At 39.0% G+C, this 27,500-nt stretch overlaps 1 protein-coding gene across 3 annotated transcripts in view; it reads left to right on the forward strand.

Annotated features, from left to right (window-relative positions):
• Window positions 1-27,500, forward strand: part of SPIDR (scaffold protein involved in DNA repair) — a 236,539-nt gene that overhangs the window by 67,728 nt on the left and 141,311 nt on the right. For all 3 annotated transcript variants that reach the window (XM_084864320.1, XM_084864321.1, XM_084864322.1), the window contains exon 7: window positions 12,762-12,862. In XM_084864320.1, coding sequence (XP_084720446.1) covers window positions 12,762-12,862 — 101 coding nt within the window. The remainder of the gene's footprint in view (window positions 1-12,761; window positions 12,863-27,500) is intronic.

Genomic DNA, 27,500 nt, shown 5'->3' on the forward strand with positions numbered 1-27,500 from the left:
AAAATAGACTTGCCCAGGCTGTGGTATTTTGTGGAAGAGCCACACTCAAGGGGCCAAAGAGTCACATGTGGCTCACAAGCCGCAGTTTGCCAACCACTGGACTAGGGAAGCACTTGGAAATACAAAGATGCACAAGAGAGCAAAGACTCATGGACAGGAAACTGGCTGGTGTGCATGTAAAAGGTGTACCCTTGAGGACATGTCCCAACCTTGTGTAATCCATTGTCTCTTTGTGTTTTAAATAAGAACAAAACAATAAAACCAAAACCCCAATGAAAACAATAAGGCAAATCTGTGGAAAGCAGTGTTTCAAGGAAAAAGGATTTCCAATAGGAAGAATAAACGTAGCTCTGAAGAGCACAGTTTTTGGATCTGTTTAGGATATGTCTGCATCAAGACAGTGTAAGAAGGATGATGTATGTACACTGAGGATCCAGTAATGTCTGTGGGCTGGTAGGAAAGAAGCCAGGGACTAGGGATCAAGGAGTGCCCAAAACTCAAGGAGTGGAGACAGTTTTGTGACTCCTCAGCTAGGCGGAGGGATTCAAGATAGGAAAGTGGGGAGGTTACTAGTAGTGGCTTGAAAGGAATCCAGTGTCTAAAGAGATTTCAGAGAAAAGGAGAGACAGATTTAGACAGATGTTAGGAATAATTGCTCTGTCAGAGTCCAAGAACAAAAGCAGGGGAGCAAGGCCTGGGGCGGAGAGGCCTGTCTTGAGCGTAGGAGTGGAGGGAAGAGTGTAAGGATATGACTGAGTCTGGTGGGATAGATGAAGGATGTTGTCAGTTCATGCCTGTTTTCTATATACTGTATATGTCATTTTACTTATTTATTTGTTTGTTTGTTTCTAACATAAAATATGACAGAAGGCCTTATGCTCAGAGTTTGGAAGCTATAGCCTCAAAAGAGAATGGTGGTCATTTGTAGTAGTCTCTGGAGAGAACAAGAAAAGAAGCCAATTACAGTGATTTGAATGTCCTTGTTGAAATCAATTGTGTGATGTTCCCAATCCTATTAAAGCCATACTATGGGGTGAAAGTAGACATCCCTGTCTTGTTCCTGTTCTTAGGGGAAATGGTTTTAATTTTTGTCTATTGAGTATGATGTTGACTGTAGGTTTGTTATATATGACCCTTATTATGTTGAGGTATGATCCCTCCATTCCTCCCCTGGCTGAAAGTTTTTATCAGAAAAGGGTGTTGGATTTTGTCAAATGTTTTTTCTACATAAATTGATATGGTCATTGATTTTTGTCTTAAAATCTGTTAATGTGCTGTATCACATTTATTTATTTATTTTAATATATTTTATTGATTTTTTTACAGAGAGGAAGAGAGAGAGAAAAAAAGTTAGAAACATTGTTGAGAGAGAGACATCGATAAGCTGCCTCTTGCACACCCCCTACTGGGGATGTGCCCACAACCAAGGTACATGCCCCTGACCGGAATCGAACCTGGGACCTTTCAGTCCGCAGGCAGGCGCTCTATCTACTGAGCCAAACCAGTTTCAGCTGTATCACATTTATTAATTTGCGGATATTGTACCAGTCTTGCATCCCCAGAATAAATCCCACTTGGTCATGGTGTACAATCTTTTTAATGTATTGCTGGATTCGATTTGCTAAAATTTTGTTGAGGAAGTTAGCATCTATGTTCATCAGGGATATTGGCCCATGTTCTCTTTCTTTGTAGTGTCTTTATCTGGTTTGGGGATTAGGATAATACTGGCCTCATATAAAGATCTTGGAAGTGTTCCTTTCTCTTGAATTTTTTGAATAGTTTGAGGAGGATAGGTGGTAGTTATTCTTTAAATGTTTGGTAAAACTCTCCTGTGAAGCCACCTGGATCAAGGCTTTTTGTTTGCTAAGTTTATTTTTATTTGTTTTTTTGTTTCTTTATTACTGCTTCCATTTCATCAGTAGTTATCAGCCTATTCAGGTTTTCTGATTCTTTCTGATTGAGTTTGGAACATTGTATTTTTCTAGGAATATGTCAGTTTCATCAAAGTTGTCCAGTTTGTTGGAATAGAGTTGTTCATAGTATTTTTTTTACGATCCTTTGTATTTCTGTGGGGTCTGTTGTTAACTTCAACTCTTTCTATTCTGATTTTATTTGGATCCTCTCTCTTTGTTTCTTGGTGAGTCTGGCTAGAGGTTCATTAATCTTGTTTATTCTTTTAAAGAACCAGCTCTTGGTTTTCTTGATCTTTTGTATATTTTTTTGTCTCTATGTCATTTAATTTCCGCTCTGATCTTTATTATTTCCTTTCTTCTACTTACTATAAACTTCTCTTTTTGCTCCCATTCTAGTTCTTTAAGTTGTAGGATAGTTAAGTTATTACAACTTTTTCTTCTTTTTTGAAGTAGTCCTGTATTTCTCTCTCAGGATTGCTTTCATTGTGCCCCATAAATTTTGGATTGTTGTGTTTTCATTGTCATTTGTTTCCATGATGTTTTTTATTTCTTCTTTGATCTCTTTGGTAACCCATTCGTTTTTTTAGTAGCATACTATTTAGCTTCCATGTGTTTGTTTTTGAGGGTTTTTTTTTTTTATTGTTGTTGATTTCTAACTTAATTCCATTGTGATCGGAGAAGATGCTTGATATGATTTCAATCTTCTTGAATTTGTACACTTAGTCTGTGTCCTAACATGTGGTCTGTCTTTGAAAATATTCTATATACACTTGAGAAGAATATATATTCTGTAGCTTTGGGGTGAAATGTTCTGAAGATGTCAATTCCATCTGATCTAGTGAGTTGTTTAGGATTGCTTTTTCCTTGTTGATTTTTTTTTTTTTTTTTTTTTTTGTCTAGAGGATCTATCCAGTGATGTCAATGGGGTATTAAAGTCCACTATTACGATTGTATTGCTGTCGCTCTCCCTTTATATCTTCCAGAAATGTTTTATGTATATGGATGCTCCTGTATTGGTTGAATATATGTTTAGAAGAATTATATCCTCTTGTATCTATCCCTTTAGTATTATGAAGTCGCCTTCTTATCTCTTGTTATGGTCTTCACTTTGAGGTCTATTTTTTTCAGATATAAGTATTGCTACCCCAGCTTTTTTTTCCCTTTCCATTTGCCTGAAGTTTATTTCCATCCCTTCACTTTCAGTCTGTGTGAGTTCTTTGTTCTGAGATGGGTCTCTTGTAGAAAGCATATATATGTGTCATTTTTCTTATCCATTCAGCTATCCTATTATCTTTGATTGGAGCATTTAGACCATTTACGTTTAAGGTTATTATTGATGGGTACTTGTTTGTTGCCATTTTTATTCTTTATGCCTGTGTTTCTCCCTCTTTTTCTATTTCTTCAGTTTACAAAAGAGTCACTCTAGGTCCTAGAGTCTAGGATTTCTTACATTGCTGGTTTGGTGGTGATAAAGTTCTTTAGCCTTTTTTTTTTTTTTTTTTTTTTAATCTTTGAAGCTGCTGATTTGATTTCACCTTTAATTTTGAATGATAGCCTTGTTGGATAGAGTAGTCTTGGATTCAGTCCCTTTCTTTCATTACTTGGTATATGTCATGCCACCTCTTCTGGTTGGGTGTGTTTCTGTTGAGAAATCAGTTGATAGTCTAATATGGGAGATCCCTTGTAGGTACCTTTCTGTCTTTCTTTTGTAGCCTTTAAGATTCTTTGTCTTTAACGTTTGCTGTTTTAATTATGATGTGTCTTGGTGTGGGTCTTTTTGAGTTAATCTTGTTTGGGATTCTCTGTGCTTTCTGGACTTGTGTGATTTTTTTTCTTCCCCAAGTCAGGGAAGTTTTCTGTCATTTTTTTTTTGAACAGGTTTTCTGTTCGTTGCTCAGCTTCTTCTCCTCCTGGCACCTCTATTATGCAGATGTTGTTTCGTTTCATGTTGTCTCAAAGCTCCCTTTTACTCCTGCTTTTTAATTCTTTTTCCCAATTGCTACTCTGATTGGGTGTTGTTTTTTACCTTGTCTTCTAACTCACTGAATTGTTGAAACCCTCTAGGCTGTTCTTTATTACAGCTATGTCATTCTTCATTTCCTCTTGATTCTTACCCATGTTGGTGTATTTCTCTTACAGTTGCTTGTAATTCTCAGCCAGATGTTTGAGCATCCTTATAATCATTACTTTGAATTCTTTATCTGACAAATTCCTTGCCTCCATTTCATTTAGTTCCTTGTCTTCCCTTTGGGATTGTTTCTTTGTCTTCCCATTTTTGCTGTCCCTTTGTATTTGTTTCTATATCTTAGATCAAACTGCTATGCCACCCAGCTTTTTGGGTGGTAGTCCTATATAGTAGGTGTTTTGTGGGACCCAGTGGTGTATGTATTCTCTCAGATCTTCTTAGCTGGGTGTTCTAGGAAAGCCCCCTACTTGAGTTATTTGCGTTCTCCTTATATACAATAGTTGAGTCTTGAATGTTATTGTCCTTTCATGAATGGAGTCTCCTCACAAGTTGTCTGACTCTGCGGCTCACCCCTGACCTCATTGTGCAAGCTGTTGTGGATGTGCTTGGGTTCCTGGCTCCCGTGTTGAGGATCATGTGCGAGGTCTCACTGGTGTGCAAATCACCTCGTGGTCCCACAGCCCACAGCAGAGGTGGTGTGTGACTCTGCAACTCATCGCAGGGTTCTGAAGACTGGTGAGGGTGGAGTGCAAGTATGCAACTCACTGTGTGGGGTCCCTTGTGAGGTTCTGCTGGTTTGTGGCTCACTGCATGGGTCTGTAGTGGTGTCCAAGGCTAGTCTGGATGGTGGTGAGGCTTTGCCCTTAGCTGCTGCTGTTCCCCAACCCCTTCAAGATGACATGGTTTCTGTGTCTTTTTAGAGACTTTTTAAAGTTTTTTCAACCAGTTGTTTGTTTCATTGATCTTTTCTATTACTCTTTTAGACTCTTTGGGCTTTCTTTGTTGTTCTTTTCCTAGTTCCTTTAAGTGTAAAGTTAGACTGTTGGAGATTTTCCTTGTTTCTAGAAATAGGCCTGTAATTCTATGAATTTCCTTTTTAGAACTACTTTCGCTATATCATATAGATTTTGGGTTGTTGTGTTCTCATTTTCATTTGTTTCAAGATATCTTTTGACTTCTTCCTTGATATCGTTGTTAACCCATTCAATGTTTAATAGCATTTTATTTAATTTCCATATCTTGAGGTATTTTTTTCTTCTTCTTGTGATTGATTTCTAGTTTCATAATAGTATGGGCAGAGAAGATGTTTGATATGTTTTCACTCTTCTTAAGTTTATTGAGACTTGTTTTGTGTCCTCATATGTGGTCCATCCTAGAAAATATTCCCGGTATACTTAAAAAAGAATGTATATTCTGCTAATCTTTGGTGTGAGATGCTCTGAAGACATCAATTAAATCCATTTCTCTAGTGTGTCACTTAAAGACCTTATTTCTTTTTATTATTGGCCTGGAACTCTAGCCATTGAGGTGTTAAAATTTTCTACTATGACTGTTTTACTGCTGTTCTCTTATTAAATGCCCATCAATATATGCTTTATATATTTAGGTGCTCCTATTTTGGGTACAAAAATGTTTTCAAGGGTTATATCCACTTGTTGGATTGTTCCCTTTATCCTTATGTACTGTCCTTCTTTGTCTCTTCGTATAGGCTTTTGTCAAATATAAGTATTGTTCTACAGCTTTTTTTTAATTATTATTATTGGCATGAAATATCTCTTTTCCATCTCTTTATTTTTAGTCTGTTTATATCTTTCCTTCTTGTCTCTTGTAGACAGCATATGGGTATTGCTCTCTTATCCATTCAGCTACCATATGACTTTTGATTACTTTTTTATCACTTTAATTAAAGTGATAATTGGTAGGTATATATTTATTACCATTTTAATCTCTTAATTATGTTCATCATCATTCTCCTCCTCTTCCTCCTGCTCCTCTTTCTCCTCCTTTCCTCCTTCTTCACCTTCTCCTTATTCATCTTTGTCTTGTCTTTTTAATTTTTTTCTTCTTTCTTCAACCTTATAATATATCTTGTAATAGTTTGGTGGTAAAGAACTTCTTTAGCTTTCCTTTTCTGCGAAGGTGTTATTTTTATTTTTTAAATGTGGAACACTTCATGAATCTACATGTCATCCTTGCTCAGGGGGCATGTTAATCTTTGTCTCTTTCCAGTTTCAGTACATGTGCCCTCAAAGTGAGCACTCTCCTTCGGTTTTAAATTATAACCTTGCTGGGTATATAGTCTTGGTTGTAGGTTCTTGCTTTTCGTATTTCATATTTCAATATTTCATGCCAATAACTTCTGGCCTGAAATGTTTTTGTTGATACAGTATATATACACACACACACACACACACACACACACACACACACACACAGGTCTTGCTCTCTTTCCCTTCTCCCTTCTTCTCTCTGAAATCAGTAAAAAACATAGTTTTAAATAAATAAATCAGTCATAAATGAAGAATACAGTATCTGAGGAAGCAAGAGAATCTTAAAAGAAGCAAGAGGATGAAACACCAATCAGAAAGAATGTATGCACCCCTGTGTTCATAGCAACACTATTTACAATAGCAAAAATTTGGAAACGAACCCAAGTGCCCACTAGTAGATGAGTGGATAAAACAGCTGTGGTACTTTATACCATGGAATACTATGCACAGTAAAAAAGAAGACTCTCTTACCCTCTGATACAGCACGGAGGGACCTGGAGAGTATCATGCTAAGTGAAATAAATCAGTCAGGGAAAGACAGTATTACATGGTCACACTCGTATGTGGAATTTAAGTAACAAACTAAACTGATGAATGGAGTGGAAGCATGGAACAGAGTACAGAATCTCGGAGGGAAGGAGGGGCAAGGTGGGTGGAAGGTTATCAACCAAAGTCCTTAATGCATATATGCATAACCCATGGACATAATCAATAGGATGCTGAAGGCCTAGTGTGGGGGGCTGGAGTGAGCAGGAAGGGGCCAATGGGAGGGGGGAGAAGAGGGACATATGTCATACTTTCAACAATAAAGAATTATTAAAAATAAAAAAAACAAGAAGAAAGCAAATAGTTACCTAGAAAAAGGATTCTTCAGTCTTATGGGAAGTTTTTTTGTTTTGTTTTGTTTTGTTTTTTGTTGTTGTTGTTGCTAATTGCTTTCTTCTTGACTCTTTTAAGATTCTCTCTTAGTCTTTAATTTTTGGCATTTTAATTGTGATGTGTGTTGGTGTTGGTCTTTTTCACATCATCTTGATTGGGACTCGCATTTCCTGAATTTGTGAATCTTTTTCTTTCACCAGGTTAGGGAAGTTTTCTGTCATTACTTCTTCAAAAAGATTCTTGACCCCTTGCTCTTTCTCACCCCTTTCTGGTACCCCTATGATGTGGATGTGTCGTGTTTCATGTTTTTCCAAAGGTACCTTAATCTATATTTATTTACTTATTTATATTTTTTATTAATTTATTAAAAAATATGTTTATTGATTTCAGAGAGAAAGGGAGAGAGATAGAGAAATTGAAACATCAATGATGAGAGAAAATGATCAATTGGCTGCCTCCTGCAAACCCCTTACCGGGAATCAAGCTTACCACCCTGGCACATGCCCTGACCGGGAATCAAACATGACCTCCTGGTTCATAAGTCAACCCTCTACCGCTGAGCACACTGGCTAGGCTATCCTCATTTCTTAAAATTCATTTTTTATTTAACTGCTCTGATTGTATGTTTTCTGCTACCTTGTCTTCCAAATCACTGATTTGAGCCTCTGCTTCATCCAACCTGCTGTTTATTTTTTCTAGCATATTCTTCACCTCGGATATTGTGTTCTTTATTTCTGATTGGTTCATTTTTGTGGTTTCCACGTCCTTTTTTATGCTTGCTATCTCTATGTTGAACTTTTACTACCCTGTTTCCCCGAAAATAAGACAGTGTCTTATATTAATTTTTGCTCCCAAAGATGCGCTTGGTCTTATTTTCAGGGGATGTCTTATTTTTTCATGAAGAAAAATACGGTACACATTTATTGTTAAATGAAAATAAAGGAAATTTATTACCTGTATATGGTACGGTAGTACGGTAGTTGTCAACACAAACCAGACGAACTGTGAATCCTACAGTATCAAGAATTTACTCATTTATTCAATGACAATCATGTCATCATCTTCTGGAACATCATCATAACAATCCAATTCCTGAATTTCCTGATGAATTTCTTGTGACTCCATTTCTTTCAGAATCAGTGGACCAAATCTCTCATGTTTAGCCTAGGGGGCCTTATTTTCGGGGAATGCCTTATATTTCACTCAGAAGGAAACCTGTAAATAGGTCTTATTTTCGGGGAAACACGGTAATTCCCTTGTATATCATTATAACCATTTTTTAAAACTCCATATCTGATAAATTCCTTGCTTCCATTTTATTAGCTCTTTTTCTTTAGAATTCCCCTGTGCTTTTCATTGGGGCATGTTTCTTTGTCTCCCTATTTTGGTTGCTGATTATGTTTGTTTCTATGCATTATGTAGATCTGCTATGGCGCTCACTCTTCATAGGGTAGCCTTATATAGTAGATTACTCTGGGACCCACTGGCAGTCTTCTTGATGCTTTGAAATGAATGCTCAAGGAATGCCTCTTGTGTGCATTATGTGTGTCCTTCTGTTGTAATTGAGTCTTGATTGCTATTGGCCAGTTTTATGGGGTTGACCCTCAGGTTGCTGACTGTGAGGATTGACCCCGACTATAGTGTATGAGCTGTTTTGTAGGTGCTGACACACAAAGCAGAATTCACCTCAGCAGGGTCTCATGTCTGCCAAGATCTTTCTTGGTTATGCTGCTTGTGAAGTTAGTTGGGTCCTGCTCTGACCTTGTTTGAAGCTGGCTACTGGGTTTGTTGGTTCTTGGACCCCTTGGTAGGTACTCTGATGCAGGCCAGTTTCAGACGCTGACTGTGACTGGCCCTGGGAACCTGTTTGGAGCTACAAAGTAACCCCACAGTTCATGGATTACCCTCTCTGCTGTGTCTGGGTTTGCAAACTGCTTTTAGCAGCACTTGGCCCAGGTTCAGGTCAGCAAAAGTCATAAGGCATGCTGGCATCTGCTTCCACTGGACAGCTGGGTCAGGCACTGAAAGACCCTCTGGTGTTGCTGGAGTTGAATGAGTTCATAGATCTCAGTGTCCATATGGGTCTGAGACCATTCAGCAAATGTCCCAGATATATATCTGGTTTCCACCTGCATGGTGTCCGCTGAACCTTGTGGTGGGGCAGGGGTCTCAGGGTGTTGTCAGAGTGAGGCCTGCAGAGTTTATCAGGCCAAAACAGACCAAGATTTGGCTGCGTGAATGGAAGGCTCTGCGCTGGTCAGGCATGTGTGGGAAACATGGCCCCCTCCCTAGAGCAACACAACTTAATCTGTGCAAGATTCTTTCAGGAGCTTGAGCTCAACAGGGCAAGGCTGCCCAGAGTCAGAAGTGTGAGGCTGGTGGATCTCCCATGAAGGGGAAGTGCGGATCAGGCTTGAGGGAAGGAAGGAGAACTGGCCCCCTCCCCAGAACCACACAACGCAGTCTGTCCGAGCTTCTGCCCAGACCTAGTCAGTGCGAGAATCAGGCCACCTGGAGCCCAGAACGTGGGACTGTAGGATCTCCCATGAGAGGTAGTCGCCAGTCAGATTCAGGGTTAAGTGGAGTGAATGACCTCTGTCCCAAAGCCACACCACTCAGTTACTGATACCCTCCGAGTCTGTCCAGGTCTCTATACCCAGGCCCTGCCTGCTGACTCCTCAGCAGGACATGAGCTTTGCAGCTTGGGGTGGTATGGAGTTTAGAGGGTCTGGTGGTTACTTTCCCCCGGAGATGCCCCACAGAGGGGAGGGCTTCACCCAAGATAAATGGGGTCTGTGGTGTGAGAATGACTCAGCACAGAGTTCTTGGCTGCTGTCCTCACTTCTCTCCCCAGAGCCACCACCCCCAGTCCCTGCTCACACAGCTCCAGTCTGTCCCACTCTGCCTCCTCCAGAGCCCAGGGTGAGTGACTGTGAATGAGATTTTGTGCGTTGGCCCTTTAGGGGGTGCCTATGTCTTTTGCAGACTCCTGACTCTTTTTGGCAGGCAGAATCACTGACGTCCACAGCCAAGTGTCTGGTGCAGTGGGCTGTGGAGCTGGGCATGTGGAGCATGTTGAGACCCCCATGCTCCTCAGGGAGAACCTTTGCAACGGTCATAGCCCTCCGGAATCTCAGCCGCGCCTGTGGGAGCGGGGCCAGCCCTTTTCATGTATCTGCCCTTTCTACCAGCCTCATTGTGGTAGAAATTCTTCTGTAAATCCTTAGTTCTAAGACTTCTATTCAGCTGGTCTTCAGTTGGTTATTCAGGTTGACTGTTGTATATTTTATTTGTAATTCCATGTTGGCTTGGGAAGAAGTGAGTGTAACATCCACTTGGTCTGCTGCTGTCTTGGATCTCCTGACTTTTTTTTTTTTTTAATGCTAGGAGATTTTTTAATATATTTTATTGATTTTACACAGAGAGGAATTGAGAGGGACAGAGAGTTAGAAAGGTCGATGAGAGAGAAACATCGACCAGCTGCCTCTTGCACACCCCCCACTGGGGATGTGCCCGCAACCAAGGTACATGCCCTTGACCAGAATCGAACCCAGGACCTTTCAGTCCACAGGCCAATGCTCTATCCACTGAGCCAAACCGGTCCCGGCATGCTAGGAGATTTTTATTAGCATGATGATTGTTGCTTAGAAATAAACCATAATGTTTACATTCTTAAGTTCAGGTGCATCTGATCGGAATTTTCTGCAGGAATTCTCTGGACAGATTGGAGCAGAGGTATTGTGTGAGGCACCAGTGTAGCCTCTAATGACTAAACGACTAAAACCAAGTGTAAATACTGATTGTCTCTTAGCGCTCCAGATACTTCCACATGCAGAGAACTGCTCTTTTTTTTTTTTTTTTTTTTTTTTTTACCTTTTGCCCTATAGCTCCTACTTTTTATTCGTACATGATATATCTAAGTTGATATATCATGTATGAATGACTTTAACCATATCCTTTCAGATTGTATTTTGTCTTCTTATCTCTTAAGTCATTGGTTTGGAAAAAAAATTTGAAAAATAATAATCTAGATCACATGTGTCAAACACAAGGCCCGCGGGCCAAATCCAGCCCGCCAGGCCTTGCAATGTGGCCCGCACCGCGCTGTCATCACTGCACTCCGCTGTCAGTTTATGACATTGTCAGTTTATGACTGTTCAGTATAAACCATTCGGCCCGCGATTTAGGCTGGATTTTAGATTTTGGCCCCTTCTCTGATTGAGTTCGACACCCCTAATCTAGATCATTGTGCAAAGAATACAATATTTTGTTTTTGTCTTTTGCTTATGATATTAAGATCATCTTTTTAAGTAGTTCTTTTTGAAAGAGTAGGTATATCAAGGATAAGTTTGTGAACTCTAGAGTGTGTCTGCCTATTTGTGCATCAAATGCCTCACCTTGTGCTGGTGTTTAATACCCAGTGCCCCAGGTTATCATCTGTAGAATGAGGTACTACATACTTTTCTAGTGTTGTTTAAAGCAGGAGTATACATGAGTTACTTCACATAAACAGAATTATATGTGAAGAGTTGACTTATATTATGTAGAAGTAGACATATGTAAAGTAGAGGTTCTTTGGTATGTTTGTATGCGAATTTTTTAAAAATTTAACACACATTCAGAAATAACTGGTAGTTATAGAAAAACAATGCTTATGGGAAAACAAAGTAGGTAGTAATGATAATATATATATGTATATATATAACATATAATATATTAAAAATGATATGTAAATTATTGTAGAAAGAGTATAGAGTGGTAAGTTCTTTCTGGTTTCAACAATTATTTACTTATCTGGCTAGTTCTGTAATATTGGTGAATTTCATTATCTTCTCTTTCAACTCTGATATATCATGTATAAGATAGATATTAATATCTGTTCTTTTTACCTTAAAATGAGATAATTTAGTGAGATGGTCACCAAATTGGTGAACTGGTTCATAATCAGACAAAACACTGATAGATTATGTTGCATGAAGTCATCTTGATTTGTCTTGAGGTCATAGCTGTGTTAAGAACTGCTGACTTCTCTGAATCAAAAATATATGTGTAAATATGCTTATATGTATTTAAAAATATATTAATGTATATATAGTATTAATTGATCGGTAAGGGCTTTTGTGAAGTGCCTGTATGTTCATTGTTACCAGTCATCTCCCTGAAATACATGAAAACTTTCCTCTTTTTGAGATGTTGGTATTCTTGCTATGTGTTTGTGGTTAATATTCAATTATCTCTTTTGTACAAATAATGAGCCCACACCTAAATTCTCTTACAGAAAGTATTCTACCTATCAGGCTTTATTATTACTACAATTCTGAACCAACTTTACATTTAACTATTTCTCACTGTTGACTGAACAGATAATAAGTCCCTCTCTACCCCATTGGCATAGCTCATTGATTTTTTTGTATCCCTTGCACCTAGCACTTTGCTATGTAGAACAGGAGTAATCGGTACATATTTACGGAATAAGTAAACTAAGAAAGAAGGAAAGGAAGTCAAACTGATCTGAGAATAGCCCATATTTCTATGAATCAGAAAACTGAGCTTCCAAGGAATCTTTAAGAAGTGGGTTACTGACCTAGGAGGAAAAGAATGTAATGTCAAATAAGTTAAAACTTGACTGTTTTATCTATTTGTCTCTGTTTGGAGGGTAAAATATGTAGATGTTGTAACAATTCTGAAGCTTTTATTTTAGGTAAACTTAATATATTATAATTCATTAAACAGAGGCGGGCTAGCAGAAAGACTCAATGGACTGCAGAATCGAGAGAGATCTGCCATTTCCTTGTGGAGACATCAGTGTGTTTCTTACCAAAAGACACTTCCAGGTAAGGATTGCACTGGCATCTGAGATCATGGGTAAAAAAATATGGCATAAAAATCTGAAATAAATTTGCCTGGAATATATGTTCTTTAAGACCACTGTTTCCTTGTTGAGTTTCTGTCTGGATCTCTCCGTTGATGTCTATGGAGTGTTCAAGTCACCTACTGTGACAATATACAGTGACCCTCTCTCTTTATGTACATCAATATTTGCTTTTATATAGGTGTTCCTATGTTGGGCGCATAAATGTTTACAAGGATTATATCCTTTTTTTGCATTTACACCTTTATTATTATGTAATTTCTTTATCTCTATTTCTTTTAAAGTCTGCTTTTTTTTTTAAAATAATTATTGCTACCCCAATAATTTTCTTTTTCTTTGCCTTGAGTCAGTTTGTGTCTTTTGATCTGATGTAGGTCTTTGTAGACAGTATATGTATGGGTCGTGTTTTCTTATTCATTCAGATACCTTTTATCTTTTGATTAGATCATTTTATTCATTTACATTTAAAGTGATTATTCATAGGTACATAGTTATTACAATTTTGTTATTTATATTAAGATCCCCTCCCCTTATTTCTTAAAATATTTTTTCTTGATTTCTTAGAAAGAATGGAAGGGAGAGAGAGAGAAACATTGATGTGAGAGTGAAACATCGATTGATTGCTTCCTCTGTGCCCCCTAACAGAGATTGAGCCCATACCTGGGCATGAACCCTGACTGGGAATCCACCTTTCCGTGCACAGGATAATACCCTGCCAACTGAACCACACCACCGGGGCTCCCCTTATTCTTCAAGAAGCCTCTTTATTTTTATAATGCTGATTTGGTGGTGATGAACTCCTTTAGTTTTTTCCTGTTTGGGAAATCTTTATTTCTTCTTCAATTATAAATGACAAAAATGCAGGGAGACACCTGGAAAGGGTGAATATAGTCCAAGAGGTTACTATATATTCAAAGTTGTCACCAAAGCTGGGGCCACTCAACAGAAGTGTCAGAGTACTTTGAGGCCAGCCATCACCAGCCAGGACGTGGGGACCTTTGTACTGTTTAGGGGACTGAAGGCGTTGTCAGGGGGAGGCTAGTCGAGTTAATCTGGCTAAAGCAGATCATGATTTTGCCATCTGGAGGGAGGGCTCAACAGGAGCAGTTATACCTGTTGTGTGCTGGAAGGCAGCCCTTGCCCTAAAGCTACTCAACTCTGTTTCCTTCTGTGTGTCTCTGGCACCCCTTCCCTCTCTCCATCCCCACTCCCCACCTCCCAAGCTTTCCTGAATGCTTGGAGAGATTTTTAGGAAACACTGCAATATGGCCCCTAGGCTAGTTGCTACCGGCAGAACTTATAGCCTTGAGTGAATAGGGTTGGGGGGCCCTTGGAGTCGGAGGGCGGGGGGGGGGGGGGGGGGCAGTTAGTGCTCTGAGGGGATAGTACTTGACCCAGGAAAGAATGCATCTTTGAGTGCCACAGGAGAGGGATTCACCACAGGGAAGTTGGCAGGTATTCCTCTCTAGGCCTTTCCCCGAAGCCACACAGCTGACTCTCTTCCTGTATAGCTGGCTCCCTCCAAGCCACTGCCTTTTTCCAGAGTCCAGTAGGAATGCCTGTGAGCCAGTTTGCGTGCAAGTTCTTTTTTCCTTTTTCTTAGTTTTTATTTCATTTATTTATTTTTATTTTTAATTTTTAAATTTTCTTTATTGATTAAGTTATTATATATTTGTGTCCTCATCCCCCCATTAGTCCCTCCCATCCCCCCCACTCATGCCCTCACCCCCTGGGGTCTGTGTCAATTGGGTAGGCCTATATGCATGCATACACATCCTTTAGTTGATCTCTCCCCATCACCCTCACCTTCCCCTATCTCGAAAGTTCTTTAATGGGATGCCTGGGTTTCCAGTAGCCTTCCTTCTCATAGGACAGAATCCCTGCTGGTTTTCACAGCCAGATGTTATGTAGGCTTTTCTTCCCAGCATGAGGTTGAGACCCTTCACTTCCCTGGGGGCCTTTGCAGCTGAGAAATTCCTCTGATTCTCAACTGCCCACATGTGGGTGTGGGGTCAGCCTGTTTCTTGTTTCTGTGCTTACCAGTCTCAACATGGGTTCTTCTCTGTGTCCTTAGATACAAGCTTTCTGTTCAGCTAGTTTTCAGATGGTTCTCCAGGCTGATTGTGCTATAATATCGTTGTAGTTTTGATATAGTAATGGGAGGAGGTGAATGCAACCTCCACCTACTCTGCCTTCTTGGACTGAATCCTGCTTTCCTTAAATCACTGTTTTGTTTTAAAATATGATACAAAAGAGAAAGTACAGAAAGCATAGATATGCAGCTTAACAAGTACTTATAAAGCAAGTATCCCAGTATCCAAATAATAGTAATACATTTTCTATTAAGTTTAGGATTTTTTAACTCACTAGGGAAATGCAGTAAATTAGCACATATTTCTTTTTATGTTTTTCAAAGTAATACTTTAATTTGTGTTTTACTTCATTGCTTATTTCTTTTGTCGACATAAGAGCATCCAAACCTATAGAGACTTTTTATAAGAGTTTATTTGAGCCAAACAGATAACGTATGTCAGAGAACAAGATTTCAAGTGCTCCAGAGAATAATAGTTTTGCCGCTTCTTTTCTGCATTTGTGATTAAGGAATTTTGCATGAGGATGAGAAAAAGCAAGGTAGGGATCTGATTATAGGATATTTAATAAGATTATATATTTTCTTAAAGGTGGCTATACCTTACAGGGATATTACTTCTGACAAAGGTATTTTAACTCATATGCACAAGAACAATGGAAAAGACTTTCTTAAATACTTCTCTTTAAAAAAAATTTTTTTTAATTGATTTTAGAGAGGAAAGGAGAGGAGAGAGACATAGAACATCAATGATGAGAGAGAATCATTGATCGGTTGCCTCCTGTGTGTCACACACTGGGGATTGAGCCCACAACCCAGGCATGTGCCCTGACGGAATTGACCCGTGACCTCCTTCCTGTTTCCTAGGTTGATGCTCAACCACTGAGCCATGCTGGCTGGCCTGAAACCCTCTATCTTCAGTAAATTATAGACTTGTGATGTGGCTACCCACCATGACCTGCCCATTGAGAAATTTATGATCAGGTCACCCTGTGAGTTTACATACTGTAGAACCTCCCTTTTTTATCCATATTTTCATTCATTCAAAATTCTGAAAAGCAACAAATATGAACTTATCACTGACAGAATTAACCCTATCAGAAATTATAATTTAATTCTTTTTTGCTTTTTTACTTAAAATAGTAAAACTTTATTCTTTAGAAGGAAACAAAATAGTATTTTACACTAGATGGTGTTTTAATAATGCCTATAAATTTTACTTATAGACTACTGTTTGGAAAATCAGACAGGAAACAAAGCCAGAGGAAATAAAGCATTTAATCCTCAGGAATTGTAAAGGAGAATGACTGCAATTAATTATTCCTCCAAGACGATTTTATTGGACATGCCCCAAAGCACTTAACTCAAGCTTCTAGGCTTTCTTCATTCTATATGATAGTTTGGAAATATTTGTGAATATTGTAAAATAAATTGTTGAGAATTGTTAACAAAGATCATCACTGGAAAAGGTTTTGGGACAGAGTTTCTTTTTAAACATCCTATGTAATAAAAGGCTAATATGCAAATAGACCGAATAACAGAACAACCCAACAACTGGTCACTATGACATGTGCTGACCACCAGGGGGCGCACGTGGAACATGATGGGCGTTGGCAGCAGAGTTCAGAACATGGTGGGCATGGGCCACAGAGGGATGGTGGAGCAGGTCACAGGGGTGTCAGATCAAGGTAGGGTGCCAGTCGCTGTCATTGGGGCGAGACTCGGGTGGTTACTGAAAAGTCTTTGCTCCTGCCCAGTGCTCACACCTGCTGCTGGCGCCAGCCCCACTCTCACTGGCTGCCAGTGCCCAGTGCTGGTCCAGATCGTTCAGTGCCCTCATCACATGCAAGCAGTGACTGCTGGCCCCGATTGCTCCTGAGGGCTTATCCACCTCACCCTGCTCCTGAGGGCCAACTGAGGCAGCAGCTACCGCTCACACCCACTGACAGCGCCCGCCCCACTTGTACCTGCTGCTGGCACCGGCCCCAATTGCTCTGCACCATCAGCAGGTGTCAGCGCATGGAACAGGGGCAGTGGGAGCAGGGGCCGAGCAGGGGCACAAAGATGGGCCAAGACCCACCCCTATACCCACCACAGCCTTGCAGCCCATAGTTCCTTTCAAATGCACAAATTGTGCACTGGGCCCCTGGTTCCTTTTATAAAAGAAGTACTAGTAATTTGTCAAGATAAAATATATATTCTTACAATTAAGATGGGAAGGAAATATGAAGTGGTAGAGATTTCCACCCTGAATTTTACATATGTGAAAGATGTAAACCTTTGTGTCTGTAAGTGAAAACTTCACTGAGGAGACTGGTTTTTCAGAGAGGCAGTTTTTGGAATGCAGAGTTCTTTGTCCTGAGCATGGTTAGCTGTGGACACACTCCGAGACGTGGTTTTGACTCTGTACCACCAATGTACCCATTAGGCACTCCTGAAGCTCTCCTTGTTCCCATTGTGCACCTCACATGTGCGTTTCTATGCTCCTGATACTGAGACTGTGCGAACACTGCCTCAGTAGCCCCCTGGCCCACCCAGGAGTAGTGGCTGTGGCACCTATTGAGGGGTCCCTGGCGCCTGCCTTTCTCACTGTTTTCCAGGGGCTCCTTTGAGGCTGGGAGCTCCTGAAACGGAGTCATGTTCCACACTTGCCACTCAGGTGTCAAGAGAGGAAGAAGGAATGTCAGGGCCAATATTTTCTATAGAGAAACATGAGTATGAGCAGGAAGGAATTCTCTGTAGATACGTATGTATTTAAAAGATTTACCTGCTTTCCCTGATGCACTATTTTCTCATAATTAAATAGTAACTTGAGGTAGAAAATGTTAGGGTGATCATTCCTACCAAATCAAGTTGGTTGATAGGTAAGAGTCAATTTAATTGAAAAGTAATTATTTGAAAATGCATTTCTTTAACCTAAGTCTCTTAATATTGTGTATTTAAAGCTAGGAATGGGGTGTAAGTATGAACTCTACCTTTAATGTGGCCTATGTTTGACAATGTTTTATGCCTTTTAAAATCTTTAGTGTCTGTGGGCACATAGGGGATTTTTGACATAACATGACATGTTTTATAATATGTATGTTTGTTTAAGTTTACAAAACAAGAATGACATGGATTGAAGAAAGTTTGTTAGTTTGTAGTTCAAAGGCCATTTAAATTTTTTTAAATTTATTTTATTGTTTAAAGTATTATAAATAATAGTACATATGTATCCTTTCCCCCCCATTCTTCCCCTGGCTTCCTTAACCCCCAGCACACTCTCTCACCCCATCTCCCCAGTATCTTGTTTCCATTGGTTATGCTTATGTGCATGCATACAAGTCCTTTGGTTGATCTCGCCATTTAAATTTTTTAAAAACTCTTTGATTCACCTTAATTTATTAACTTTTGCTTCAGCGGAAGGGACACTGTTAGCTCTGAATTGGCTGGAGAGGTCCTGCGGCAGTTCCTTTTCTCAGCTTCCCCTTCTGTCTCTGGACTGCCTCCAGGTCCCCTCCGCCCAGTAAACCAGAAAGCCAGCACAGCGCCTGAGCTGCGTTTTGTGTTTCTTTTATATCCATAGCCACAGTTCAATGCAGCAGTGGTATTTAACATGGCTCTTTGTAGCCATGGGCGAAAAGAATTCACATGACTATTCGTGGCTGAGTTATTCAAGTCATGAAGCAAACTGTGATATTATTTTGTCTACTGTTGGAGCTGTGATTTCATGTCCTAAATGACTATAATTTCCAGGGATCGTTTTAGGTGGAAGTTAACCAAAGAGTGAAGAGTTCATACTTGACTTTCTAAATGCCAAGTTATTTTTATAATTTTATTGAAAATAATAATAGGACCTGAGAAATAGAGGAAGGGGTACTAAATACCAAACTCAACTCCCTGGCTAATGTATCTGTCACACCTTAGCTGCTTTTGTCCACCTTTTCTCCTTCATTCCTAGAAATAAATTATTTCTTGTGAATTTTTCTACATAAAAAAATTATGAAACAAGGTTTGGTAATACAGCAGAATTAAATGATGCTTTTTCCATTTCTTTTTTTTTACCTGAAATGAAAAATAGCTGTTGCATAGTTTTAAGATTAGTTTTTAGATAGGCCTGAAGTTTAAAGGGATTTTTATTTTATTTTTTAACATGTGTTTTTATTGTTGAGAGTATTGCAGATGTCCCCCATTTTATCCCCTTTGCCTCCATCCACCCAGATCCCACCTACCCCAGGTCTTCTTTATGTATGTCTCCTATTGTAAATTATCCAAAAACAAGACTGCAAAGTTAGCCTGTGCCAAATGAATTATGAAGTGGGTAAAACATATTTCCTGTTGAATTCCTCATTGGGTTGATAAATAACCATTCATAGTATTAAATTGGAACCTTATTAATGATGAAAATTATCTGTGTGTCAGAAACTCTGTTTTTGACCTTTAGAAAAGTATTGATATTGATAAGGCAGCATTGTTTTTGGCTTGCTCAACCAATTGTCTTTTTACCCTATAGCCTGGTTCGGTTTCATACTGGCATTTGTCCATGCTATGAAATCTTGTGTATGTCATCTTAACCTTTCCACCAATCTAGTTTTCCAAACCTCTTTGGCTCATTTTTATTTTCAAAGGAGTGATAGGTTTTCCATTTGGGATTCTGTTGTCTAGAGAAACCTATTTGAAGGTACATGCCCACACTTTACCTTTCCTCATCTCTCAGGAAAGATCGCCAAGAGGCAGTGAACTGACAGGCTTGGTGGCCCTGGTCTGGTGGTCCATGTAGCACAAATCTAAGAATGGGTGGTTGTTTATCCAGCTTACAATTTATCTTTCATAACAGATGCGGTGGCAGATTTTTATGTTACAAAATAGGAAACGTTTTAGCCTCAAATAGGATAAGTTCTTGGATTAATAAAATGCCTGGTAAAGTTGGGAAAAAGTAGAAGCATTGCTTTTTTATTGTTGCAGTGATTTAAAGAGGAGCCTGAGACCTACCTTCACACCCTCCCATCCGGTATGACTGCTTCATTCCCACCAGTGCACAGACATCCTCCCTAACTGCCGTCTGCTTTCCCCTCTCTTCCTCATTAATGTTTGTTACAATGTTGTTGGAAGGAAATAGCACCCAAGATTAAAATTTGCAGTACTCCTATTGACATGCATTGCTCTAATTGTAAATTTTGCCTATTTTGACCCAATTTAATATGATTTAAATGATAAAATAAAAGTTGTTCATTTGACTATCCTTTATTAATAGTTGTTACAAAGGGAGAGGGAGTGAAGGTTGGTATTCGAGTATCAAAAATAACATGGCACTAGGGATACTCTGGATACTGAATGCACATCAGTCAATGTATTTTAGCTGTTTGCTACACAGATTTGCAGCATGTCAGTCTTTCTGTGGGTATGATGTTTGATCCATGTGTACATGCAATTCTAGCCTTCTTCAAGATTATTTAGAGCAGCGGTCGCCAACTCTTTGGACCTCATGGATCACCAGTAGTCCGCAGACCCCTGGTTGAGGACCGCTGGTTTAGAGAAGGGTGGATAGGAGCCTCAAAACTCTAGAGCAGTGGTTTTCAACCTTTTTCATCTCATGGCACACATAAATTAATTACTAAAATTCTGTGGCACATAAAAAAAAATACATATTTTGGCTGATCTGACAAAAAATAGGTATACTTTTCTGATTCATTCACACTGGACAGCTATTGTTGTGTTTTAATTTTAAGACAGCCTATGGGAAAAGAGGTCAGTGCCCTGACTAAGTCAGGTAGCGCATGTTGCAGAGATTCTTGTGGCACACCTGTTGAAAATCATGGCTCTAGAGTACTCTTTCACAGTTAGTGATTTTTTATGATTATGTTTCTGAAGTTTTTCTCAACACCCTTATTTTTCAGTTGCTGTTATGGTTATAAAAATAGAGATATTTAAGTATTTCTGAATTTTCTCTTTGGTTAGCTATATGGCCTTTTAAAAGTTCTTTTCAATGTGATTTTTTAACACCTTTTAATCCTGAGCCAAAAACATGACCTGCAGTGCTCTCAAATAAGGCTTCTTAAACGAGGAACGTTTTGTATGAAGAAGACGTTCCTATTGGGTACTCAGAGTGGGAGGGACCAATATGCATACCAGGTGGTCCTATATGCCTCATACCTTGGAAAGCCTCCTGTCTCTGTCGCTTTAGGCTGTCATAACGAAGCATCACAGACCGAGTGCTTTGAACAACAGCCATTTATTTCTCACATTGCTAACGGCTAGAATCCTGCGGTCAGGATGCCAGCATGATCTGTTTCTGGAGAGAACTCTTCCTGACTTATGGGCAGCACCACCCAGCCATGTGCTCACTTGACCTATTTGTGCACATGAGGAGAGAAGGGTCTCTGGTGTCTATTCATATAACGACATTAATCCTGTTGCCATTATCCTTATGACCTCGTTTAACCCTTTGCACTCCGAACAATTCTGGACATTGGCTACCAGCTACCACGATGAGTATGTATCTACTTCTTAAGTTTCAAGTTCACACGGTTGCCTGTTGCATTGCTCCAGCAGCGGGAAGGGAAGGAATTAACTCAATTCCCCGTAATCACTAATAAACTGCAATGTCCCCCCTGAGAGGGGACATCCGAGTGAAAGGGTATTAATCTTAGTTCCTTCCTTGCAAGCCCCATCTCTAAACACAGCTACACTGGGGTTTAGGGGTTCAATATATGAGTTTTGGGGACACATACATTTAGTCCATAACATTCTACCTATACCTGGCCCAAAATTCAAGTCTTTCTCACATTCTAACTACATTCATTCCATCACAATGGCCTCAGAAGTCTGAAATACTTCTGGCATCAACTCTGAAGATTTCAAAATCTTCTCTAAATATCATCAAAATCAGGTATTGGTGAGACTCCAGGTACTACTCATCCTGTGGCAAAATTCCTCAACAGCTGTGAGCCTGTGAAACCAGACAAATTAAATGCTTCCAAATACAATGCTGAGGCAGATACTGAATAGACATTCCCATTACAAAAGGAGGAAATAGAAAGGAAGGGGTGAGGAATTTCAAGCAAGTCCAAAAACTACCAAAGCAAATGTCCTTGGATTATGAGGCTCAAGAAAAATCCTGTTTGGTTCCATGCTCTGCCTCCAGGTCCACCAGGGGTGGCACTGTCAACCCCATGGCACTTCTGGGCCTCTCCCCCTCTGTCTGTGTGCCAAGGCTCACGCCCCGAGGCATGAGGGCTACTTTGACTCATCTACACAATGAGGTGGCCCCAGCCTTTGAAACCCAGGAGAAATATTCAGCCCTGCCCCTGGACCTGTGGTGAGAGGCAGCCCTGATGACCTCTGAAGCAATTTTCTTTGAGGTCACTCTTCCCTTTTTGAAGAAGGATGCTTTCATCATCCCTGTAGAATGTCAGAAGTCCAACAGGTCTCCAACCTGTGTGTTTCTCTCACATCAATATTTTCTCTGTGTCTTTCCCTTTCCCTTCCACTCTCAAATTCAATGGAAGAATGTCCTTGGGTAAGAATTAAAAAAGCAAAGAAACACAAATTAGCAGTTCTTCTGCTTACATAATCCCATAATCTCTTTATTGAGTGATAGTTTAGCCCATAACCTTGACATTCTCTTCTCAACATGCTTTCTCATTTTTTGCAACATGAACTGGCTCTTGAACTTCTGCTTCCTTCTTTCTTCAAGACATCTCTCTCCTCTTGTATTTTACGTCAAGAAGTTAGGAGGGCCCAGCCAGTGGTTGAGCGTCGACCTGTGTACCAGGTTTGATTCCTGGTCATAGCACATGCCCAGGTTGCAGGCTCGATCCCCAGTGTGAGGCGAGCAGGAGGCAGCTGATCAATGATTCACTCTCAATGATTTCTCTCTCTTTCTCTCTCTCCCTTCCTCTCTGAAATCAATAAAAATATTTTTAACAAGTTAGATTGAGAAATCTTTGCTGAATATCTAATCTTATGGCTCACAAGTTCTATCTTCTACAAGTCAGCCAAGTTCCTTGCCACAGTGCAACACAATCTGCTATCTTAGTCGGTTCAGCTGCTATAACAAAATACCATGGTTGGTAGTTTGTGGCTTGAACAACAACTATTGATTTATTATGGTTATGGAGGCAGCAAAGTCTAAGTATAAGGTGCCAGGTGATTCAGTTCCTACTGAGAACCAACTTTCTGGTTTATAGACAACGCCCTCCTAACTGTATTCTAACGGGACTGTATGTTATTTCTTTCTTTAAGGACGCTCACCTCCAAATACTGTCACCTTGGAGATTAAGGGCTCAACATATTAAATCTTGGGGACACAAACAATTAGTCCATAATAATTGCCTTTCCTCCAGTTTCCAATAATCTGTTCTTCATTTCTACTTGATACTGCTTCAGAATCACCTTGAATGTCCATATTTCTAGAATGCATCTTAATATTCCATCCTCGACCCACTGGCCAGTTCTGAAGCTGCATCCATAGTTTTAGGTATTTATTACAGCAGCATCCCACTTCATGGGACCAAAATCTTAGTTAGCTCACATTCCCATTTCAAAATACAGTAGGCTAGGTGACTTGAACCACAGACACTTATTTTCTCACAATTCTAGAGTCTGGGATTCTAAGATCAGGGTGCCACCATGACTGAGGTCTAGTGCAAGCTCTCCTTCTGGCTTCTAGACAATAACTTTCTGGCTGTGACTTTTCTCTGTGCTCAGCAGAGAGAGAGCAGGGGTGGTGGGGGGTGTCCTCTGATATCTGTTATAAGGACATTAACCTTATCAGATCAGGACCTAAATTTCTTGGAGGCCCTATCTCTAAATATAATCACACTGAGGATTTGAGCTTCAACAGATGATTTTGAGGGTATACAAACAGTCCAGAGTACCCCTTCATGTCTGGTTTTATATAAATAAACTTTGGCTTTCTGGTACCTTTGTATGTTTTCCTTACTTGAAGTTCTTAAAACAGGGGACCTTCTAGTGCCATTCACCCTTCACAAAGCAGGAAGGCTACCCTGCAGAGTATTTCACAGTGACACGCCTGATCGTAGCACTGACACTGATCCCAGATAGCTAGCATGCAGCACTAATTTCTAATTGTTCTCATTTCTGTGGACTATGATAAACATTCCTGGTCAGTATTGTCTAGTCCTTTTTTATTTTTAAGGGTTGGGTTTCAAATTTTTGTTTCATGCTTAGAATTATTGTGGCTTTTGGCAAAGATATTTTAAACTGGGTGAAAGGCAAGAAAAAAATGTGGATTCAAGAAGTGAAAGCACAATTGTTTACAGTTCAGTAAGCAATTGTGGTTAAGAAATGTGTCTGCTCATCATTACCAGATGACTTAAAATTTTATGGGGGAGCATACGTTTTAATCAAGAAGTAATTATGCGTTTTACAGGGTAAAGAAGTGAATTCTTCATAATTTAGATTTTATGTGTTATAATCCACACCTATAGTTACAGCTTTATGAATTTTATTGTGAAATTATCTATGAAATGAATCTAATGGCAGCTTAAAAAATTTACTCAGAAACTAAAATTTTGATTTACCAAGCATTAATAATAATGCAATAATATAATTAATGAGACTCACTTATTGAATATTCACTGGAATGTAATAGGGAAATTTGCCAGGTATTTGGGAATCATTGATAAAACTAAGCATAGTTGTAACTTCTCAAAAAGAAAAGATAGTATAGATATCCTATATAATAAAAGGCTAATATGCAAGTTGACTGAACAGCAGAACCACTGGTCTCTATGACACACACTGACCAGCAGGGTGCAGATGCTCAATGCAGGAGCTGTCCCCTGGTGGTCAGTGTGCTCCCATAGGGGGAGCACCGCTCAGTCAGAAGCCGGGCTCATGGCTGGCAAGCAAAACAATGGTGACAGGAGCCTCTCCTGCCTCCATAGTGGCACTAAGGATGTCTGACTGATGACTTAGACCCGTGGGGACCAGGCCTAAGCTATTAGTCAGACATCCCCCAAGGGCTCCCAGATTGCAAGAGGGCACAGGGTGGGCTGAGGGACCCCCCTGTCCAAGTGCATGAATTTCGTGCACTGGGCCTCTAGTGTACAAAAATATACAATTCACCTTTCAGTGCATATTAAAAAAACAAAAAACAAAACAGTTATACAACCCTGACCGGTTTGGCTCAGTGGATAGTGTCAGCCTGCAGACTGAAAGGTTGCAGGTTCAATTCCTGTCAAGTGCACATACCTTGGTTGCAGGTACATCCCCAGTGGAAAGTGTGCAAGAGGCAGCTGATCGATGTTTTCTCTCTATCCTTCTCCCTTCCTCTCTGTAAAAATTCAATTAAAAAAATATATTTTTTAAAAAACAGTTATGCAAACGGCGAGTAGATAAAACCTCACTTGGATTTGATTTAGGAATGTATTGTTTGTGTTTTTTTGTTTTTGTTTTTGTTTTGTTTTGTTTTTTAGCACCAGGTGACTCACATTTAAATTGCATTCTCTGAACACTTGATGATTTGGCCTGAATGAGAGAAAACAGTATCAGTAGAACATACATTTTAAAGTAAGACAATGGATTAGCTTTTTAGGATATCTGTGAAGATAAAGAGAGACAGTAATAATATAGAGAAAAAATCCCAAATTGCTATGTGGTCAATATTTGGAAAATTAAATGGATCAACTTAGCGTTTAGTACAACAGTATATTATGAAAATTTTCTCCACTCTCCCTCCCACATTTGGTTCACTTGGTGCTTTTCTGAATAGCTTTCATTCATTTCTTATATTGTATTTTTTGTGTAAGTATTCATGAAATTTGTCCTCACGCTATATATTAATTCATCAACTAACCCACTTAGGAGGATTTCAGTTGATATATATATGATTGGACCTTAGCTACTTATATATTTAATAAATATGTAGGTATTTATTAATAATAAAGCAAGTTATTTAACCCAGCAGTTACAAATATATTTTGTTTTTACATCATTTATTCAATTCTTTTGTGGCTGCTTACTGATTTAAAGCCAAAGACATTTTAAGAGCAGTTAACTGGTAATAATAAATCATTTATATATACATTAGTTCAGCAATAAGTTAAATATTGTCTAATTTGTTGGTATATTGTTGTCCGTAATATTTTCTTAAGATCTTTTGTGTTTCTTTGATCTCAGTTGTTGCTTCTTCTCTTTCATTTCTGATTTGGTTTATCTGGGTCCTCTCTCTCTCTTGATGAGTGTGTTTAAAGGTTGTCAGGCTTGTTTATCTTTCTGAAGAACCATTATCAAATATGTCATTGGATATTCTCTCTCATTCTGTGAGTTGTCTTTTCATTTTGTTGATGGTTTTCTTTGCTGTGCAAAAACTTTTTAATTTGATATAATCCCATTTGTTTATTTTTATTTTCTTTCCCTTGCTTGTGGTAATATATTAGAAAAAATATTCCTGCAAGAAATGTTTAAGATTTTACTGCCTATGTTTTCTTCTAAGATTTTTATGCTTTTGAGTCAAACATTTAAATCTTTAATTCATTTTGAGTTTATTCTTGTGTATAGTGTAAGAAGGTGATCTAGTTTCTTTTCTTTCTATTTTTTTTTAAATTTTTTTTAACTTTGATATTTTAATTAGCCTCTTTCTGGGGTTCCCAGGCTTGCTTCACTCATTTATGTTGCCTGTTTGTTCCCTGCAGGCATTTGAATTCAGGAGGTGGAGTAGTTTTATATTTTTGCATGTATCTGTCCAATTTTCCTAACACCATTTATTGAATCAACAGTCTTTACCTCATTGTGTGATTTTGCCTCCTTTTTCAAATATTAATTGGCTATAAAAGTGTAGGTTTATTTCTGGGTCTCTGTTCAGTTCCATTGATCTGTATGTCTGTTTTATACCAGTTACATGCTGGTTTGCCTACTATGGCCTTGTAGTGCAGTTTGATATCGCATAGTGTGATTCCTTCCACTTTGTTCTTATTTCCCCCCCACATTGCTGTGACTATACAGGGTCTTTTGTGGTTCCATTTAAATGTTTGTAATATTTGTTCTAGTTCTATGAAACACACGGTTGGTATCTTAATATGAATTGCATTGAATCAATAGATTGCTTTGGGTAGTATAGACATTTTAATTGTTCATTTTTCCTATCTATGAATACCTTATGTGCTTCTACTTATTGTATCTTCCTCAATATGTTTCTTTAGTGTCTTATAATTTTCTGAATACAGGGCTTTTGCATCCTTGATTAAATTTGCCCCATGACTTTTGATTGGAGCATTTAAGCAATTTACATTTAAAATGATTATTACTAGGTATGAATTTAAAAAAATAAATAAAAATAAATAACATCATAAGTGTCATACTCTACATATCTTTTTGAGATCTCTCTATGATGATACATACAACTCTGATTCACTTATATTAACTTCTGTACAGTGTTCTGTTGTATGAACACACAACAATTTATCCATCCTCCTATTGGTAAGTGCTGGGTCCAGGTTTCTGCTCTTACAAACAATACTGAGATGTGCTTCATTGTTTAGGTCACCTGGTGCATGTGACAAGAGTT

Source organism: Pipistrellus hanaki (genome assembly GCF_964339955.1).
Source record: "Pipistrellus hanaki genome assembly, chromosome: 17".
NCBI classification, from domain to species: Eukaryota; Metazoa; Chordata; class Mammalia; order Chiroptera; family Vespertilionidae; genus Pipistrellus; species Pipistrellus hanaki.